The sequence below is a fragment of the Pithys albifrons genome, chromosome 10, assembly GCF_047495875.1.
Source record: "Pithys albifrons albifrons isolate INPA30051 chromosome 10, PitAlb_v1, whole genome shotgun sequence".
NCBI lineage: Eukaryota > Metazoa > Chordata > Aves > Passeriformes > Thamnophilidae > Pithys > Pithys albifrons.
Genome location: NC_092467.1, coordinates 23,923,754 through 23,944,586, shown reverse-complemented (window position 1 = coordinate 23,944,586; position 20,833 = coordinate 23,923,754). Strand labels below are relative to the sequence as shown.

The following is a 20,833-nucleotide window of genomic DNA, read 5'->3' as shown; positions in this document are numbered from 1 at the left end:
TGCAGAGATGTGTTACTGTGTGACTGCTTACTGGTACATGTGAATATGGATGTTAAAAACCCCCAACTAACTAAATGTCTACAGAAAGACAAGTCTTTCCACTTCATTGTGCATGAACACCAGGGCTCTGTTAAGAAAAACTCCAAGTATCCCCTCTGTTGTCACGTGCAGCAGTCACCTTGCTGAAGGGAAACAGGCACAGGCAAGCAGGGACTTTCCTTAGAGCCAAAAAGTTAGGAAGCTCTGTTTATATTCCAAGATGAATGTGTTTGTAAGGTGACAAATCAAGTCTCCAGCAGTATCTTTCTGAAATTGTAAAGATCCTGATTCTTTAAAGTGATAAACTTTGGGATGTGTTCCCATTTCTTATATCAAAGTATTATTTGAAGCTTTTGCTTAAATTATTGTGACCAAAAAAGGGAGATACCTATAAATTTGAACATTAAATACTTGTATATGTATCTCACAGAAGTTATTTTATTAGCTTTGTCTGTGACCACAGGTAGACCAGGTGCTTTCTTGTTTCTGTGTAGCTTGCAAAATGATTTCTAGTATACCTTTGATCATTTTGAAATGCAGTTATAATTGCTTTTATAACTTGCTTCAGTGCAGACACTTCCCTTCATCTCTTGATTGTTCATAATAGAATTTTTAAAATACTTGTCAACACTTTAACCATGTTTGGTGTTATTTTTTCACTCTTCACAGCATATGGACTGTCGGTTGCAGTTTTGCTGTAAGGGTTCACTTAGGTTCTCAGTTTAATTTATAAAAAGTAGGTGAATGCCCTCTCAGCAAATGTAGATTGAGGCTTGACAACCAACTCTCTCTTAACCTTTCTCTGTGCTATACAGGGCATCGTATTGTTTCATCTTCAAAGCAGTGCCTTTTTTCCTTTGGATTTATTCTCTTCAGAGGAGGGCAGCGTGTCTCTCTCCAACTTGAGAGATACCCATTGAAAGACACACAGCAGCTTGCAGAACTGATTGATCCTATCAAGAAGCCCAGGTATCTCTAGAAGCAACTGTGCCCTGATTAACTGGAGTGCTGGACTGAACCAGCCCTATTAGTTTAGGGAGAGGACTGTCTGCCCAAACTATATTTTTAAAGGGTGCATAAGAAAGGAACTAAAATTAAAATCCTAATTCCATTGTTCATTTAGTCTGGATTGTCAACTGTAGGAAGGCTGAATGAGGGTCAGAAGGATGTGAGCACCATCATCTGCTTTATCAGCTAAAGATGCCTCATTTTTGTTGAAATAATGCTGTAGACACTTGCACTGATCATATCCCATTAGCTGAAGAATCTCAGACTTTGGTACCCATCTGTACCTTGTGAGCTTTGAGTCAGGCTGATTAAAGGCAGATGTAAACCTGACTCATCTATATGCACCAGTGGATGCAAAATCAAATCTGAACATGGTGTATGTAATAAGTAAATTAGACTGTTCAAAGTAAGTAGGAAAGGGAGGGTGGTGATGGTATTTGGAAAACATCACACTGTTTAAAGCTTGTGTTGTACCATTGAGATTTCTTGAATTATTTTGTAACACAAAAAGCAGTGTGTCTATGACAGTGAAGTTATTTCAAAGAAGTTAAGACAAAGTACATATTCTTTACTTTGTTTATATTATTGTCCTTGGGAACCCAATATTTTAGTGAATTTATTAAAAAGAAAAAATACTTCAGTCCCAAACACAGCTTGATGTACTGTACATACCAAAAAAATCCATTTGAAATCACACAAGGGGGCCTGGCTTTCAGTGACAGGAGGCAGGAAATTCAGTGTTCTTGCTGAAATTCCATCTCCAGTTCATACTCCTGTAGCCTGGTGGTGTGGCATGTGTGGTGTGCTTGAACCTTTATTTCTTTCTCTCACAAAAATGATGCAGGTCTCCACAGGACTTTCAGCTAAGTCTGAATGATTTGTAGCTTTGCAACTTTGAGCGCTTGAATATCAACAGTCAGCATATAAAGGAAAGCATGTGAAGGACCTTATTTAAGTTTAGGTGATCTTTCGGGTTTTTTACTGTACATCTGATGGCTACTTACCTTTATTTTGACCATCTTGTGTGATTGCAGTGATCAAAGACCTGTCTTTCCAGAAAAACACTTGACAGAGCATTTTATAAAAGAATCTGTTTGAGTTGTTTCTACCAAGTTATTCACACAGAATGCAGGGACTTTCACTTTGGTTGGAAGTTACGTGCTACTGTACCAGTCACAACACTTGTTCTGAGGACAGAAAGGTGGAATTGATTCTCAAAAAGCTGCAGTAAAAAGCTGTTGTGGGAAGCAGAGAGCTGACAGTGTTGACTTATGGGAGACAGAAACTGGCCTTACAGGCACTCTGAGAGGCAAGTGATGGCAGATCAGTTCCTGGAAAAGCCTACTGGAGGTTGGTGGTGACCAGGTAAATTAAACGTACTGGGGACAACACTCCAGAGAAAGTCTGCCCTTTAACCAAAAGCAGACAAGCAGTGAAAGATGTGTGAGCCCTGCACTGTGCTGGAGGTGCAAGATGCATCTGCACTGTGTGGTTATGGGTGAGGAGAGAAGGGTGGGTTCTCACAGAGACAAAAGTTCAGACGTAAAAAGAACTATAATCAAAGACACTAAAGAAATCCTCATGTAAAGACAGCAGCCAAGACTCTGAATGTAAGAGTTTAACCTGAGGTGCACAGTCTATATTTATGCATGCAGGTGCTAAATCAGAAGTGGTGAGCAACCAAGTATTTCAGTGAGAACTTCGGGGCATGCAAGCTTTGGAATGCTAGTCTTTCTTAAATACTTGTGCATGAGCTTAAGGGCTCATAGTTAAACCTCCTTTTCTCCCCTCCCCTTCTCTTTCTAGTTTTTTATTAAACCTTAGCTGCACAGGCTATACATGTGCTTTAATTCTTTTTTCCCCATCTTGTAGGAGGATGATTGACTTGTTTTATCACTTCAGAGCCTGCAACAGTGCACAAGCAACTTTTATTCTTTATTTTAATTGAGATAGATACATCTAACTATGTTGTGTTTGGAGGAAGGCTTGCTAAGCATCTTGCTGGTGCTAACCTCTTCCTCCTTCTTAGAACATCTCAAGGATAGAAGAAAGTAAGATAAGAGGCAGATAAATGTTGAACTGCAAACAGCAAGTTCCGTTGTCTCAGTCTTTCTCTTCCTTCCCTGCTTGTGTGAAGTTGGTCGATGCTCTGTATGTCTGTTTGGTGAGTTTTTTGGGGGAGAGATTTTGGTATCTCTGTTTTGACACTCGTGTAAGCCTACTGGACCATTTGCCATTGCCTCAAGCAAAAAAAAAAAGAAAAATGTTTTTGAACTACAACTTCTGCAATTCTTTTATTGGTGGTTTTTGATATCCTGGAAAAAGGTTTAGGTTAAGAGTGAGAAAACAAAGCTTCTCAGCTATTGTGTTGGGAAGGGGAGAGAGGGAAGGAGAACTGACTAGTGCCTTGAGGGCCCGATCTTCCTGTTACTTCTGTATATGAGGAGGTGCAGTCCAAATGGGTACTGTGATGTTGGCCATTTAACTTTTTGCCTTGGAATTTTTTTTTGTATATTTTCAGTAAATTCAGTTTGTATGTAGTGCTTTCTCCTACTTTCCCCCTGTTCACCCTGGATCCCAGGAAACGTAATCTTGAATTAACAAGTGTTTTGTATTTTCATTTCCTCATTTCTCTTTTACTTACCAGCCATCCAAAACATTCAGACACTGAGTTGTACAAGAAAATTCCTTTAATGTTTGCCTTTACACATCACTGTTAATAGGGGATCTTGGTGCCTTCTATAATTGCCAATAAAGTGTTTGAGCACCCTCAAATGTAAATGGACTTTGTGGCACAGTGGGAGCGTTCAAATTTGGAAAAGCATTCTGAAACAGCTCAAAAAGAGTATTCCTTGTGCAGAATTTAAACTAAGTTTGTACTATGAGAGGTGTTTATGTGCTATAACTTCTGCTCTCAGTAGATCCTTGTAGCTGTTGTACAGACTTCAAAAAATGAAGCAAATGGCTTATTTATCTGCAATCTTGTAGGCATATAATCTGTGAGCTGCTGGTGGTGGTATTTTTGTGGGGAAGGTGAGAAGGACCTTATTTAAATAAGAGGCTCCTTGTCAGGGACTTGAGCTTCTGGGAGAACTGAGTGTATAGTATGTTCCAAATGCTGCCAGTATGGATAGAGCCTTCTGCTCTTAACAGAAGTGTTATTGTGGAGATGCTGTTTCTCTTGCCTGTCAGCAACAAGGTACTTTCTCTCCTGTGCCTGTGTGCTAATTTATGCCATTGCTAGCTTGCCATATCTGAGATTCTTATCTGCACTGAAACTCGGCTCTACTTAGAATCCAAATGGTGGTGACTTCAGATTATAAATGCAGGGGGTTTGTTAGGCATTTTGCTTTCTGGGTTTTTTCCTACTAATATAATTACAGGAAAAATTGTTATCAAGGTCAGTGTGTATAGATATACTGGGAGTGTTTTCCGGTTCCAACAAAATAAGCTTATTTCCTGCAATATTTCAGACCTGAGTATGAGTGAGTGTCCCTGGAACTTCATACGTGTGGGTTGCAGCAGTGCATTGTAGCTTTGTGCCTCAGTGGAAGCCTTACCAACAAGAATCTGTTTCTAGCAGCAGGCAAGCAAGTGAACATTACATTTTGATTGAATGAAATGACAGGAAAGGGCTAAATTCAGCATGCTGACCATGAGAGCTGTTGGAATTAGAGAATTAAAGGAAGGCAAATCTTACAGTGTTCTTTTCCATGCCAACACCTGAATGTTTGGAATGCAACAAATGGTTTTCATTACAGCTCCTTCCTGAGTTAGTGCATGTTAATTATTGTTTGTCCTTATAAAAGAAGCCATGCCTGTACATGCCTTTTCAGCAGGAGGAGCCAGTGGATCAATCAATGCCACAACTGACACAGAAGAAGAAACAGAGATAGATCTGTTGCATTTCTTGGCTTTTGGTTCTGCCTTCTGAGGAGTAACCAGGCTATGGCAGTTGCATGAGGAAGCTTGCCCTCTCCTCTATGAATAGCTGACACCTTTTGAAGTTATTTTAATCCTGTGATGGTAACACCTTTAAAGAGAATATATAATTTTTATTAAAGAACTGAATTGTTTGTGTTAGTTGAAAGCAGAAGTGTAATTGACTTTATGTTACAGATCTGAGGAGCAGGAAAGTAAAACAGCCTTTAGATGAAGACTTTTGGCTTTACTTCTGTCCTTTCAATCAGGCTGTTTTTCCAAGCCACTTGTGCCCTTCTGATCCCTCATGAAAAAGTTTGAGCTTTGTTCTGAAATGTATTTGCTTCACCTGCATGTTCTCTTTCAGTACATGTGGTTCTCTCCCTGGCAATGTTAGTTGACCTGCTGACCCCAAGTTTACTCGTGCAGCCCAAATTCAGTATCCAACTTGTTCAGTTTCAGTGTTTAACCTGCTTTGTTTGGTTCAATCAATGTGTTAGATACTCAGTGGAAAGGGAAGGTTCCTGCTCAGGTACTTGGGTAAGATGGTTGTGTGCATTTTTAAATGGTGGGGTTTTTAACAAGTGGAGGTCTATGAACCAACTTCAAATTTAAAAAAAAAAGATCAATTTAATCTGATAGTCAATCTCGGTGTATCAACTTGTAGTATCTTTGTAGTTTTAAACATACTGATACCATCTTTCTTTTTCAGTTCTGTACAGTTGAAGCTAATGAAAACAGTTGGAAGAAATGAGAAAATTTCCAGTCCTCCCACTATAGCTAATTATGCCAGTTGTGACAGAAGGGTACATTAGCTTGTTGTCTTGCAGCCAGAAGCCTTCAAAGTAGTCTCTCCGAGAGCACAGTGTGACAGATGACTGTTAAACATACAAGAGCTGAAGACTGGGTTGTGTTCTCCTTGAAATGGGTGGTTTTAAACTGGTTTTAAACCTCTGAGAAAAGCTGAATGAAAAGCTCTCAACTTTCGTTAGTTACCTTCTTACTTCCAGCGTTAGAAATGATACACATATGTAAGCTCTGTCTCTTTTGATACTCTTGAATGCATTTGTTGACAGTGCTTGCAATACTATTATTTTTGCTTTCCAGGTCTCCTTTCAGAGTCCAACTACCTGGTCTGGCTTTTCCTCTGACATCTATCTTCCTTCTCCATGCTGAAGGTGCTACTGCCACAGTTCTAGTTTCCCTTTCCTCCTGCTTCTCTGGCTGTTTCTTCAGGGGGTTTCTGCTGTATATTCATTCATTGCTGTCTTAGTGTTTGCCTTGCAGTGTTCAGGGTCCCTGGAGCTCTTACTCTTTACCTGCCTCATTGAATCAGTCATCTTAAATGGGCTCTCCACGCTTACTTTCCTTAACCTCTTAATGTATTGTCTTTAATAACATTTAGGTTATAGTATAACCTGTGGTTATTTGTTGCTTTTTAAATGGCAATCAGTGACATTAAAAGTCATCTAAATAGCAGACCAACTTTTGTTCTGGCTTTCCTGTGCAGTATCTGATCGCTTATTTATATCAGACCAACATACTGAAACAGCATTGGTTTTCAAAATAGCATTGAAAACTCTTTGCAATTCCCATCAGTCTTCCCCCTCAGACTTGGCAATATTTGAAGTCTCTGTTTTTGAGTAATAACTGCTGGAACTATGTGAATCTAATGTGACTTCTCTTTAAAAGTTCTCATATTAGTGATCAAACTTTTATTTTGAATTCTGAAGCTAAAATCTGACAGCTGAAGTTCATTATTAGTCTCCCGAAATGAAGCATGTAATGGTATGTGTAAGTACTGTCATATGCTCAATTTTAATCCATTCCTTGTTTCATATGCTTGAGTCTGATAATGTGGCTGCAGGTGTCTTGGAAGGCAACAGTCCTGTTATGTTGGTCTTAGGTAAAGGAGCATTTTCCCTATCCCCTGACTACTGTGTGGGAAAGGGTCATACTGCTACTTCTGCATTTCTTAGCAGTAAACTATAACATCAGAAACCCCTTCAAGGCTCTTTGATCCAGAAAGCATCTGTGCTTGGCTGAGCTTCTGAGTACCATGTCATTCAAAGAAGCTACTGCCCTCTTTCCTCATAAGACTCGGGGGAGGAATAAGAAATGGAGTTTTCTTGAACTTTCATTCTAGCAAAAAAAGCTTGAACTCCCACCTTGGAATTTTTTAGGAAACAATATTTCTGTGGGCTAAGGGCCAGGGTCTTTTAAACCAGCATTCAGTTTGCTGTGTTGAATTTTAGTAAATGCAAAAATAACCAACCTATAGTGGTTACTTTCAGACTCTGGCAACGAGGTAAACTGACTGTTGGTGTCCTGTTACATGACAAAAAGCTACCAGGAGGAAGAATGGCTAGCTGTTTCACTGCAACCTGATGATACAGAGTTTGAAAAGATCTGAACACTGCTCCATTTAGCTGTGAGGTCTCTATGAAGTAGCATCCTTTGCTTTCATTGTCGTAGCCCCATCAGATCTCTGCTCCAGTTGCTTGTACACTTATGCAATGGCTGTTGTTGTTGGAGTAGAACAATGCTTAGGGATGATGTGTGTGCTGTAGCCTTAGTGTACCAGGACTGAAATGTTTCAGGGACAAAACAAAATCCAGTGTTCTCTTTGGGAGAGGTGCATTTACTGTCCTTCAGGATATTCTTACCACACAGAGCTGATTTATGCCAGTAAGAGACTGAGAACAAGTATTTTTTTGTCAGTTGCACTGGCAGTTAGAAAATGATGTACATAATTTTGTGTCTGTTCTGAAAAGGTATTGTTGAAGGGCTCTGAAAAAATAGGCCATCAGGCTGGCTGTTTGCATTATCAGCCTGAATAACCGGAAGAATTGGATTACTTACGTGACACTGAGGGAGCACTGAACTCTGTGTGGTGCTTGCCTTAGGAACAATTCAGGACTTTGCATGCAAATATTACCTGCTGATCAGCTAAAACCTGAGATCAGCTAGAGTCTTAAAGGTGTCTTTTAGGAATATCTTAGTTCACTTGATGAGTAGTCTCCTGTTTTTCATGGAAGTACAGTAGAAGTTAAAAGCCAAAGCCAGATGCACATGTTTGATGAATGAGGTCTGCACACTTGCTGGGTGGCAGTTTCAGATGGGAGGCCTAGTAAGTTTTGTAGGTGTGCTGGAGCCTGGTTTGAGTCTTGCTTTTGCAGCTCGTGCATGTTGTGTCCCATGTGTCTGTCAGCCTTCACCTACCCCATGCTAGAATGGAGTCCTTGCAATTAAGATGTGTGAATGACCCTGGAAGCCAATTTAACTGGAAGAATGCTGAAGAGAACAGATGTACTGGATGCACTTCACTAATATAGCAGCAATGGATCAATCTGTAGGCTGCTACACTGAAAAGGAAAGTAAGAGCATGCTTGATACAGTAGCCAGCTATTGTCCCATTTCAGTGTGTGTGTCAATGCTTTTATTGGCTGCTTGTTTATTATCATTTCTGGAGCCATTTATGTCATGGCATGGCACAATTCATAGTCTACAAAATGGAAGGTGAGCAAGTGATTTCCTTCCCCCTTGCACTGTCTTGCCAATGAATTTAAATATTGTAGTGCTGTATGGATGGTCTATTACTACCCTTTCAGAAAGGTGAAATGATTTGGGGTAATTGGTAAATGTCACTCCATAACCGAGTTATCCAGTTTGGAGCTTTGGTGCCTTCTGTTCCAGGTTGGTCAGTATTGTTCGGATTTGAACATAACTGGACGAGAAATGCTGTTTGCTCTTTCCCAGGGAGGCTGGGAATATATAATAAGTTATTGTAGAAGTCTTATTCACCATTTTCTCCTTAAGCATGATAGCAATTTATGACTTAAAAAAAAATCTTAATTTTATTGAGTGTGGTTTCTTTTCTTGAGTGCTTTATAAGATGATCTAGCTCCCTTGGGGGTTCAGATAAAAGCAGTGAGAAAGATCAAAGCTGGAAAAGCTCAAAGCAGCATTGTTTCCAACATTGAACCAGGTTGGCTGCAGCTCTAGTTGGTCTTGAAAATCTCTGAGGATGGAGATTGCATAGCCTCAGACTGACCTGTTCCAGAGTTGCTCTGCTCTGCTGGCACATGAACTCCTAGCATAAGGAACAGGTTGTTTTGGAGAGAGGAGGGTCATGCCCTGGACTGCTGGTGAAATGTGCTGCTGTGTGTGGGCTGGGATGAACCCCATTCCCAAGGGATGTGCAATGGGCTCCCTCCCTGAGAGCTCTGTACCACTTAGAATTGCTTTATGCCTCCTCTGCCTGAACAATTTTGCCACCTAAGTTACTTGTGAAACTTGTGTATCTGCTGAAAAGGTTTGCAGAATTAACTGGTGAGCTCAGCAAATGGTAGGCCCAAACTGTAAGGAGGAAGCTGTTTAGGAGGTGAGCTGTGAGCCCTGGACTAATCAGAGTCTAGCTTGTGTGTGCTCTTTCCTTAATATGGCACAGCCTAAGGAGATCATCCATTCACACTCGATTGAGGTTCATGTGTGCCTTGTGCCCGAGGCTCCAAGATGCAAAGAATCCCAGCAAAATGCAAGCAAGTTCCAAGTTTCTGAAATAACAAGAGCTTCAACTAAGATTTCAGTTTGAACATGATAACGGTGCCACATCGTCGTGTGTCGTCCGGGTGAATGACACAGGAAAGTGCAAAGCCATTTGAGAGCTGGAGATCTGTCTGGCACAGAGCAGAGAAGCTGGTGCAGCCTGGCACAGTGTTACATGCGTGGGCCAGGCTGGGGAGCAAGTTGTCCTGTCTGCTTTGCTCAGATTTTCTTGAGAGAAGTCACTGCATTGCTGTCAGGTTTTCTTCCTGGAGAGAGCTACTCTTTTGCCTTGGTTGCTGGTGGAGGATTGGAGCTGGGACTGAAACAAGAAGCTACTTAAACATGCTGTGGCTGCTGGTGTCCTATAAAGGGTCTATACATAAAGCATAAGCCATGTTGCTGTAATGATTAGTTGAGCAGTGGAGCTGCTCTATCTTAACCCTGGGTTGTATTACTTAGTATCACGTAGGTGCTGCTTTGTTTCACTCTCTGTTGTAGCATTTATCTTACTTAATGTACTTTCCTTTTCATGAGGGCCACCATTTGATGGGGTTGATGTGTACTGAACACAGTGGGAATCAGATTGCTGATTAGAACTTGCAGATACAGCAGCAAAAAATGAAACTTACAGCACTGCATTGAAATATTTTTCTTTGATGCTTTTTCCCTTTAGGAAATTGATATCTGGGAACTTGATCAGCCTCCGTGACCTACACTTGGATACTTAGCCCTCTCTTTGTTGACTTAATCTATATGAGAGCCAGCTCTTCATCCTTTTTGCCCTAATTTTCCTCAAGCTGGAAATAAGAGAGTTATGATATTGTAGGTGTTTCTGAAGGAACTATTTAAATACTAGAGAGTTAATGCAGTGGTGGCTGTCACGTGTTTTTAGCATAAAGGCATTGGTACAGCTGGTGAAGGTACTGTTTATAAACTTATGGTGAAGGAAGACATTTTCAGCCTCTCTTGATCTGCAGTCTTTGTGCCTGTCAAGCCCGTAAGAAAATACATAAAACTGAGCTGAGTTCATTTGTGTAATGATGAATTTTACGTTCCTGGCAATATATGAAGTTAATTGATTACAAATGTTGCTTTCTCTTTTCAGTACATCAATTGTGGTAACCTGGAACAACTGTTAGACAGCAACCAGCATCTGCCCTGGACAGTGAGGGTGAAACTGGCATATGACATTGCTATGGGGATCAGTTATCTTCACTATAAAGGCATTTTCCACCGAGACCTTACATCCAAGGTACTGTTTATAAACTTATGAGAACTATTTAACGAAAGTACTATAAATGATTGTTGAGTTTTTTCCTTCTCCTTTCATCAGATAACTGTTATTTTATACAATGTGATCTAAGACAATGTTGAGAAATAAATTGAAATACGGTTTATAGAATTAAAGCTTTCCTCAAAAATAGCAAAATTACTATCCTGAAGAAAGGTCATTCCTTAAATGAGTTCAGCATAGGATTTCTCAGAAAGCAGCTGCAGAGTTTAGTTCTGAACTGTGGTTCAGTAAAGTATTTAAATCCCTGGATAATTAAGCACAACAATCTAACATTTGGAACAGGTTAATCATATAAAGAACCCAATTGAGGAGATTATTGCAAATGCACTTTAAATCTCCTTGTTGTTTTTGTTTCCCCATGTATTTCACAAATCTTCTGTAGGAAGAATGACCTTTCATTTCTAATTCTGTGTTGTGTTGTCCACAATCCTGGTTTACATTTATCTCATTTTTAAAGTCAGTAAGATCACAATAATTTGCCTAAAATTTTCATATTTCAGAACTTTTTCCAGAAGGATATTTCAGTGGCAGAGTTTTCCCTGGACAAAATTCATTTTTTTAAATTGCTTTATTGAAAAGTTGTATGAATTTACTCGGCTGAAGTAGGCAGCTAATTCAAGCTCAGCTAGAAATATTGACATAGGAGCACTAAGCTCTGTGAACAGATTGTCCCAGTATTCACACTGGGTCTTAACATGCACTGCAGCCTGTTGTGAGTGCTTTGCTGTCCTGTCTGTCCTGTTGTCTGGAGCTAATGAGCTGGTTTAAGCTCACTGGGGATCTGCAATATGAAAGAAGTTCCTGAGAAAGCTTCATAATGCACTTCAGTCAAAAGCATCCAGAAGAATGTTATCCTAGCCTAAAAGAAACTATTTTAAAGATTAGAAACAGCTTTTAAAAACCACAACACAGTGGATTTTCAAATACGAGTGACTATTAGTCCTCCATCCACTTTTTTTTTTCACTTACCTCAGTATAGTATTAAACAGATGTAAAGTGTGCGTTTAGCCAAGGTGACAAAAAGGTTCAACTGGTGATAAAAGACATATTTCAGTGAAGTCAGAATACTTCCTTGGCTACTTTTTCAAGTGAAGGGGCTGAATTCTGCAAAGAATAATACAAAATTTATGAAAATGTCCAGAGTTGGAGTCATATCACTTTGACATGATACGCTCAGAAAGCTCCATTTCAGTCATCTTGGAGTGTGCAGATAAGAGATGCATAAAAATATCTGAAAAGATAACTTGGTGTTCCCCTTTCTTTTTCAGTTCAGGATGTATTTTAGTACATTTACGAGTAGAGTTCCTGCCAGGAACCCCAAAGTACCATCACAGTTGGGTGATGGCTGGTCATACGAAAATCCATTTCCTGGGATCCCTGTGAATGCCTTTGTTCCCAGCTTTGCATAACTGTGTGCCATTCCCTGGTGCTGCCCTCCCAATGCTTCAATGTTATCTATTGTTGAATGCCAATTGTTTAGAAAGTGCACCCACTGGGAGGGGTGGGTGATATCCTGGCAACAGCAAACTCATCGGAGGCCACAGGAAACAGTAAGGTTATTTAAAAACAAATGAACAACAAGTCAAACCCTAAGAATTTATTAGCAGTTATGCTGTATTTGGATTATTCTTAGCACTAAAGTTACACTGTCTATGGGGGTCACATTGGAAGCTGTCAGGATAAAAGTCTAAGTCATGAGCTGTATTCTGTATTTTCAAATTTCTTGGGGATTTTGGATTTGGTTTTGTTTGTTCTTTAAATGTAGTTTTAAAATTTTAAATGTTATATATGCACTTTCCTTGTTCTGTTTAGGAAGAGAAGTAGATGAAACACATGGCCTTAAACACCCACCTTAAACAACTTGAATTTTATTAGTGTATTATTGTGTTGATGAAATATATTTTAGAACTAAATCTGTTGGACAAATTACTCTCTTTTTGGGGAAATGTTTTCCCTGCCAGCTGGTTGAGTCTTAAAGAAGTCACTTTGTTCCAAAGCAAAAAAAAAAATTAAGATGATAACCACAGGAAAAACCTGTCACCAAAATTTTCAGTCCTCAGACTGACATTTGGCTACTGCTTGAGGACATGCCCTGTCTTTTACCAGGTTTGTATTTGTCGTAGGATAAGTCATCTTCATTCTTATAAGTAAACAGTTGGTGTGTGAGCAAGCTGAAGGAAGATGTGATGGACTCTTCCCTTGGGATAGAACTTGTGATCCAGATTGAACAAGGGGCAGATTCAACACTGTTCTATATTGTCCTCCTTTGGTAAACTCTGGTGATTGATGTGATGCCTTTAGTATTCAAATGAAGGCAAAGACTAGGATTTAGACCTGCAAAAGTCAGAATAGGCTCTGAGTTTGCAGGGTGGGAGAGTGGAGTATTTTTCTAGGAAAATTCTTGGCCTTGACTGAACTGTGAACAGAATGAAACTCAGACTTTCTATGCAAGAATGTCTTCATGCTTTACCTGTTGCTCTTAAGACAGTAGCCCACTGCAAACTGTCCCCGTAATATGAATTTTACTATTAAACTTATTTGGTATTAACCTAGGCCTGTACTTCTGCCTTTCTTTTTCTGCCAAATCTCTAGTTCCTGCAGCTTCCTCTGGCAGATGGTGTGGCACATAAATTTTACTGTGTCAGTTATGGCAGCAGAGTTGTCTTGTTCTTAGTATTATATGTGTCTATGTATGTAATTGATGCATAGCAATTTAAAGAAAAATAAGTTCTTGTCCCCTGACAATCTGAAATAAAAAATAAGTGTGTTGGGCCATTAGTCTCCAGCAGGGTGATCTCTCTTCCTAATAGCACCATGTGGAGAGTAGCAGAACAGCACTGATACTGCAGGAGGCCAGAGGCAAGAACAGTAGAGAAGAGTAGATGTAGGTCATTATAGTCGATGTGACAGCCCACAGGGGTGTTAGCCTTGACATCCCACTGGTGCCCTTCCTAACGCTCTTCTGTCAGAGAGAGGGGCAGTGCTTGTGAGAAGAGAGGGTGCTGCCCAGACAGCTGGTACTTACCTGTGTTGTGAGCAGCTCAGTGTTGGGCTCTGGGCTGGGGCTGCTGCAGCTGATCAGGCTGATCTGCCCTGGGTGATAGCAACAGCCTGGCTGGAATCTGTCAGAAAGTACGAGTGGTCAGACTGGCCTTTTCCAGCCTGCGGAGAGGAGGGGTCTGGGCAGGGTAACTGGTACATTTTGTAAGCCAAGAAATGTGCTGTGCACGCTTTTGACTTGTCATAAAAAGATTTACGCAGAGATTAAGCCGTAGATGGGTTATGACAGCCTGCCCTGTTGGCTCACCCCCTGTCCCCTGGCCACAGCAAGCCCTGTGAATTGTTTCTCATTTGGGGCTCACTGAATGTGCAGAGGGACGATTTGCATCCTGGAATCATGAGGATTTTCTTCATCTTTCAGTGATTGTCAAGGAGGTCTGTTTATGAGTTTTAACTCTGAAAGTATAGAAGAAGCAATCATTAAAACAGAAATCATATTGTGAAACGCTGAAAATGTTTCAATAGAATCCTCTGAATTGTGATATAACTTTTTCTTAATCTGACTTGGTTTTGCAACGTTCTGACTGTTGTAATCTAAAATTAAAAGAGCAGTTTGGGGAAACACAGGGACAAGTGTCCAGCCTGCAAAAAGAATATAGCAAAGTCCTTTTGTACCTCACCCCTCAAAACAAATAGCTTGTAGCTACACAGGGAGCTTCTTCAACACCTTGTTTCCACTGTATTTGTGCTGCACTCAAACCCTGCTCCTGAAGCACTGTTAATTTCCTTGTCAGCTGACACCAGTGACTGCCCTAATACCAGTGAAGTTATTTGTACAGTATCTCTGAGATGAGGGAGATGAGTAAACCCAGCCCATTATAACAGATTAAAAGCAAGAGTATTGATGAATATTTGGTATGAATTTTAAGCCTTTGTTTGGAGTATTTGGCATTTTACATGTTTAAGTTCAAAGCAATAAGCTCAGAGATAGTTGGAAGCATTGCAGAACGTATAAAATAGTGAGATTGATCCCTGGAGGTATAGAATGCTACTAATCTTGTGTGTTCTCTGAAAGATTTTGGTAAAGTAGCTTCCTTGTCACAGAATTCTCCTGTGATGCTGAGGAAGGCCAGAATCCAGATCCTGGGGCAGTGCTGCAATAGTCTTAACCACAAGACAGAAGAGCCTCATTTACAGCCCAGGTTTTCTTTTTCATCTCTTCCCAGCCTTGCTGTCATCCTGCTGTTTATGTGGGAAGAGTGGCCAGAGTCCTGGAAATAGTGGTCCAAATGTTTTATGTACAGTCCCAATTCACCATTAGCATGAATCCCTTGTGTGCACTAAAACACATGGATGCCAGGTGGAAAACTGCGTGTGATCATGTAATTAAGGACATTACCTTAATGTGTATGCATAAGGGGAAGAAGGAAAGTTGTTGCAGGAAGTTTTGCATCCTATCTTTTGAGCAATATTATTTTTTTATCTAGAGTTTTTGTATGACACTTCCTACCAATTTTAGAAACAATGGGAAAAAAATACGTTATACACTTTAGGATTGGAAGCTTGAGATTCATGGTAAAGGTGTTTGTTGCTTAAGTTGATACAGTAATGCATGAAGTATTTTTGATCTGTATTTGTTGCTACTGTTAATTAGTATTACTAAAACACGTTGCATGTTTTTACTGTGGAGGAGGAATAGAGAGATGAACAAAAGAGATTCCTTGGCAGTAAGAAGTGAATGTCTAGGAGTTTGCCCGTTTTTCCAAGACTGATCATACCTACTCTGTTCCTACCCCATCCTTTCTCCCAGCATACAGTGCCAGCCTCTGGTCAGGCTTTTCATCCTTGTTCATAGGCTTTTTGTCTTCTTTTTATTCCCAGTTCCTGCCCCTCAATCTTATTGATCAATCTCCTTGTCTGGCTGACTGTATTTACCCTCTTCCTATTGCTCCTGCTTGATGATTTGTGTTCTGCTCTTGGGTATGTTTAGCTATTTCTAGCTCTCCTCGTTCTGCTGCTCCAGGTTAGCTCCAATCCCTACCACTGCCACCTGTTTGCTGTACTTGCAGTTCTTATGTCCTTGTAATAGTATTTGGGGTTTTTTCCCTGTCTCAGGAACTTTGCTAAGACCTTGGTCTTGTCCCTGCCAGCCCCTGGCTTGGACTCATCCTCTGTCTTGTCCCCTGAGTCACTTTGCCAAATTCCTTAGGCAGTGTATGCCTGTCCCAGTCTACTCTTGCAGCAGCAGCAGCAAAAGGTGCATCTTACACAGGGGTCTTGCCATGTTTCAAGTTGAGAACATGCCAAATTTGGTATGATACCACAGGCTAATATTCTGAGGATTTTAAAATTTTTGTTCTTTAGAAGTTTTTTTGCATCACGTATTATAAGTTTGTTCTCACAAGCACCTGAGCTGTTTTAGCTGAACATCCTCCTTTTGCAGAATTATGTATAATTGAAAACAAAGTTTTATAATCAATAGTAGATTGCAAGCAGTTTTAGGGGACATTGTGAGCTTCTTTGATGATAAAGTCTATGAAGAAACTCTAATCTCTAGGCACATACACACACACACACGAATGTATGTATTTCTGCCAACATCTGCTTTTACTTCACAGTGTGTAATGGCTCAGCCTTCTCCCACTGAGAGAGGAGCAGTCTCAGTTACTACGGGACAGAATCTTGCATGTAAGCAATTACTGTAGATTATCTGATGTAAAATAAATTCACTGCCTTTGGGCTTGAAAGTGACATGGCCTGACTTCATACCTTGTGTGCTGTTTGCTTCTTGAACACAAAATAAACCCCAAGCAGTGAACAGCACCTTTGTCTGATGAGTCTCATACTTGCTGCTGCGATTGCAAGGTCTCCTTTGTGCTGGACAAAGCTCTCTGGATATTTTGCACTGCAGGGGAGGGCTGGCACTGGAAAAATTAGCTGTTACAGATAGTTATTTCTGATGATAGTTACAATAGTAAGCTTTTACTGGTACTTTTAGAACAAATGGAGCCCGTCTCTTAACCATAATAGTTTCAAAAATGTATCTAGTACTGTAAACTTCCTATTGTGCATTTAATTGTGTGTGGTGTTTCTCCTAAGGCGTAGCACTTCAAAAATAGCTGATACATCTCAATTGGCCTTTAAGCATTTTAATTTGGTAACAGTCATCAGAAGGTTGCAACTGACACTGCAGCAGCGTTTCTGTGTTTTCTGGAGTGCAGTGAGGAGCATCTGAGGAGCTCAGCTTGTATATCACACCATGAAATAAAACTATGGGGTTTCTTCATCTAAGCAACTTATTTTTAACTCTGAAACTCTTGAGTCTATTTTCATTTTTGTTTATGTAAAAGGGAGAGTAGAATATTGCATTTGTCTTAGTAGGATTATGCTGTGCAAAGCAGATGTTAAGCTCCTATAACACACAAAGGGGGCTTTATGCTCTTTCACATCTGTCTGCATAAACAGCTCTGTTAACTCTTTAGGGCTCATGCACAGAGCTCCTTGCTCCTGTTAAGAGACTGCCTTAGGAAGGACTGATGGGGTCCCTATTTTGGGGGGAAAAACACCCTTGAGAACTCAACTGAAGTCAAATAGTGCCCTTCTAGATTGTGTGAGCTGCTAAAGGAAAGAACATCCTTGTCTGTAGAGGTCCAGAGAGAAAGCTTGAAAAAGTTGTCATGCTTTATTGCCTTGCAGCTTATACAAATAGTGCACTGATAAGTCAAAAGTGTTTTCTCAAAGCCCGTGCTGTGAAGCTGCTTGGCATTTTGTTTCATAAGCAGTTCTGGAGATGCTCTTGCACCAGCAAGGGGTTTGAACTTTTGCATCTCTGTGCCAAAGTCCATTAATGAAACTGCTTCATAACACATTGGTACACTTTTTTTTTTTTTTGTAGAAACTGAGAAGTATCACTTTGTTAGAAGAAACAGTACAGTATGTACTATTGTACTTTTCCTACTAAGAAATCACCCCTAGATTAAATTCAAAAACTCCTTTCAACCTTCTAGTCTCTAATGAAGGTTTCTCTCTCTTTGATCGTGATTTGACTTGGTGGTAGAATGTGAATTCTCAGAATTGCCTTTCATTGGGTGCACGTGAACTCCCAGCTGCTGTGGGCTGAGTTAGGCCACCTATTTATGAATTGCGTCTTGAATCTGGTAACTCAGTTACCTGTGCTGTGTGTATGGCACAGTATTGTGTAATGGAATCACTCGGGTGGGAAGGATGGAGGAGGAGAATGGTGGTACTGAGTTAGCCTGGAACACTTGAAGAATCTCAGCACAGAATGAGGCATTGCTGTCCACACAACTTGGCCTTGAATGAGCAGTACAGGAAAAGTGGCATCCGACCATGTTAGTATATGTAGAAGGGATTTACTACTAATTTTGCTAGAAATAGGCTTCCATTCTTTCTGGGTTCCAGGAAATTGCTGCTTAGCTATGTAAAAACTTGCCCCAGTTGAATTAAATCAGTTTAGTTTCACTACAATAAGCATTTGTAGTGACATTGGAATTTTACTGTATAGTGCTTGTCACCTGCCTGTGGTTGGTTTAAGTATGAACAAAAAAATTACTCTTGTACTGGAATATGTATCCTAATGAATTTAAATTCACAGTCAGCACTTCTTCATGTGCAAACAAAATACAAGCTTCCAGTAATGAGAGAGAACAGTTTAGCTTCTTTCTTTATGTCACTTAACATTGTGCAGCCCACCACAGCAGAACAACTTCTCAGTGCTTTGTAGCTGAAGTGTTGCCGTGGGCCTTGTCCTGGTGTAGTGGCCCCTCCTGCAGGAGCTGTGCCCCCCAAGCACTGGGGGGGCTGCACTGCTTGGGCTCTCCAAGTGCTTGCACTGAAAGGAGCCTGGCTTTGCTGCAGGCAAATACCTCTCACTGGGGAAGGAGCTCAGAGCTGTCAGGCAGCACTGGCTTAATTTATGATTTATCTGGGAATAACCTACTTGTATAATAGTTCAGTGCTGTACCTGAGAGCTGAGACTGCCTGGGGCTTGGTGGGAGGTAGGATTGTTCATCTTCAGTGGGTGATGTACCACTGTCTAATGGCATGAGATTAGATACTGGTAAGAAGCTGAAGGAATATTTGCTGTCAGGATGATGTTGCATTTAAGCCTCCTTTTGGTATCAAAGCAGCCTTGTAAATTATTGCAGATCCTAAGGTCAATAGATAGGTTTCTACAGATTTCTAGCTATGTTGAAAATAGTTCTTAGTCTGGATTTAAATGTTTCCCTGAAATTTTGAAGATGAGGGGTTATTGGAGAATAACACTAATCCATAAACCCCACCGGGTAAAATCAGGTATTGTGGTCTTGCTACTAAAAGCAAACAAAATGTAAATAGTCAAAGGTAATGCAAGAAGGAAATCCAGCTTTTAAAACTAGTGTTTATGAACTAGTGTTCATAAACTAGTGTTTTTTCAAAAAATGTTGAATTGAGAGTAATGACAGAATAACCTGAAATTTTTATATGCATAAAATAGTACCAGCCCTCTTGAACACTGCAAAATCTCTGGTGTCCACATGGACTTGTTTCTGTGTGGTACACAATGAAATCCCACTTGTCTGAATCATTTGAGTAAGATTTTTCAGAAAAGTTTTATCCTTCTCAGTTTTAAGTCCATTTAGAGTGACCAAATGTTTAAAGAGAGGCGAGTGCAATGAATGTGCCCTTTGATACAAGATAACAAAGGCTGCAACTGAGAAGCTTTGCTGCTCTTTGGGTAAGCACAGTTGATTTAACTTGGTACATGTTTATGAATCCCCAAACTAACTGTGATTATTATACTTGAATCATGCTAAGCAAGAAAGCTTTGCATCTCAGGAGCCTGGCATGTGTTTCAAGAGGCTGACATGCATTTTCTTTACATGATCACAGGAATGTCTTGCTTAACCTTTTAATTGGCAGGAAGAAAACTCACTTCGTGGCCTGAGCCACAATCGTCTCTGAATAATATAAACAGTGATGACCTGAACTTGATCTTTTAGACAAGGGGCTCACTTTTCTTGGTAGCTGCGTTATACAGACAAGCTAATGCTCTGGGTCAGCGAGGGGCTTTTGTATATCCAAGCACAATAAAGCTAGAAAGTGTTTCCTGCTGTTTAGCTAATTAATGCAGGGTACTACTCGGTGGGAGTCAGCAGTGGGTTTGCTGCCTGTCACTGCTATTGTACTGCCTGCAGAAGGATACACAACAAGGCATGTGGGAAGGGAATGAATTCCCTGTTATGTTCCACCTATTGCAGGACAGTAAAAGATGCAGGGTAGTCAGCTATCGATTCATTTGGTGAGAAGGGAAAAGATGTGACACTGAAATTGTTAAAGCATATTTCTCAGAGTTGTAAATACATAACAAAAAGGAATCAATAATACTTTGTGTATAATGTGATGCTGCCAGCCCACAATTATCTGTGTGTGTCCTTAAGTTGCCCTCCATCCTGACACTGGAGGGCACATGTGAAAGGAGAAGAGTGTCAGTGTTTCCATGTTAGGCTTTTCCCTTAAATCATGTTTTCTGAACATACTGTAAAATAAAGAATTTTAAGACTGCAGAAGCACATATAATTTTGTTGCATCTTATATTTTCTGATGAAAAGCTACTGCAAAACAGTGAGTTCCTTTTCAGTAGCAAAATGTAGCAAAATATACAAAGGCATTTAGAGTCTGCTCTGGTCTTGTATTCTGGCCAGGTGCAGGTAAAATGTAAAGAGAAAATTGAAGGTGTCATAGTAAACAGTGTGTATTGCATGGTTGAACATAAGGGAGCTAAATCATCTTAATTCTTGTTACTACCTAGCTGGGTATGTGCTGCCTGTGGCTGCCTGCTTCTCAGCAAGTTTTTAAGTGGATTATTAACTAAGTGGAAGGCTGTTTGCAGCGTCTTTGGTTTGACAGACATGTGATTGTGTAGAGGGAAGGTGGGGGAAAAGGGTGGTTGCTCTCAGACAAAAGCTTCTTATTGATGAATATCTTCCAAACTATATTTTGTAGTTGTGTTCCAGACTAAAA

General features: G+C 40.3%; 1 protein-coding gene across 1 annotated transcript in view; it reads left to right on the top strand.

The window, feature by feature from the left end:
- TESK2 (testis associated actin remodelling kinase 2) overlaps positions 1–20,833 on the top strand; it is a 75,986-nt gene that overhangs the window by 40,091 nt on the left and 15,062 nt on the right. Inside the window, exon 5 of the mRNA XM_071565821.1 lies at positions 10,622–10,768. Within this exon, the coding sequence (XP_071421922.1) occupies positions 10,622–10,768 (147 nt within the window). The remainder of the gene's footprint in view (positions 1–10,621; positions 10,769–20,833) is intronic.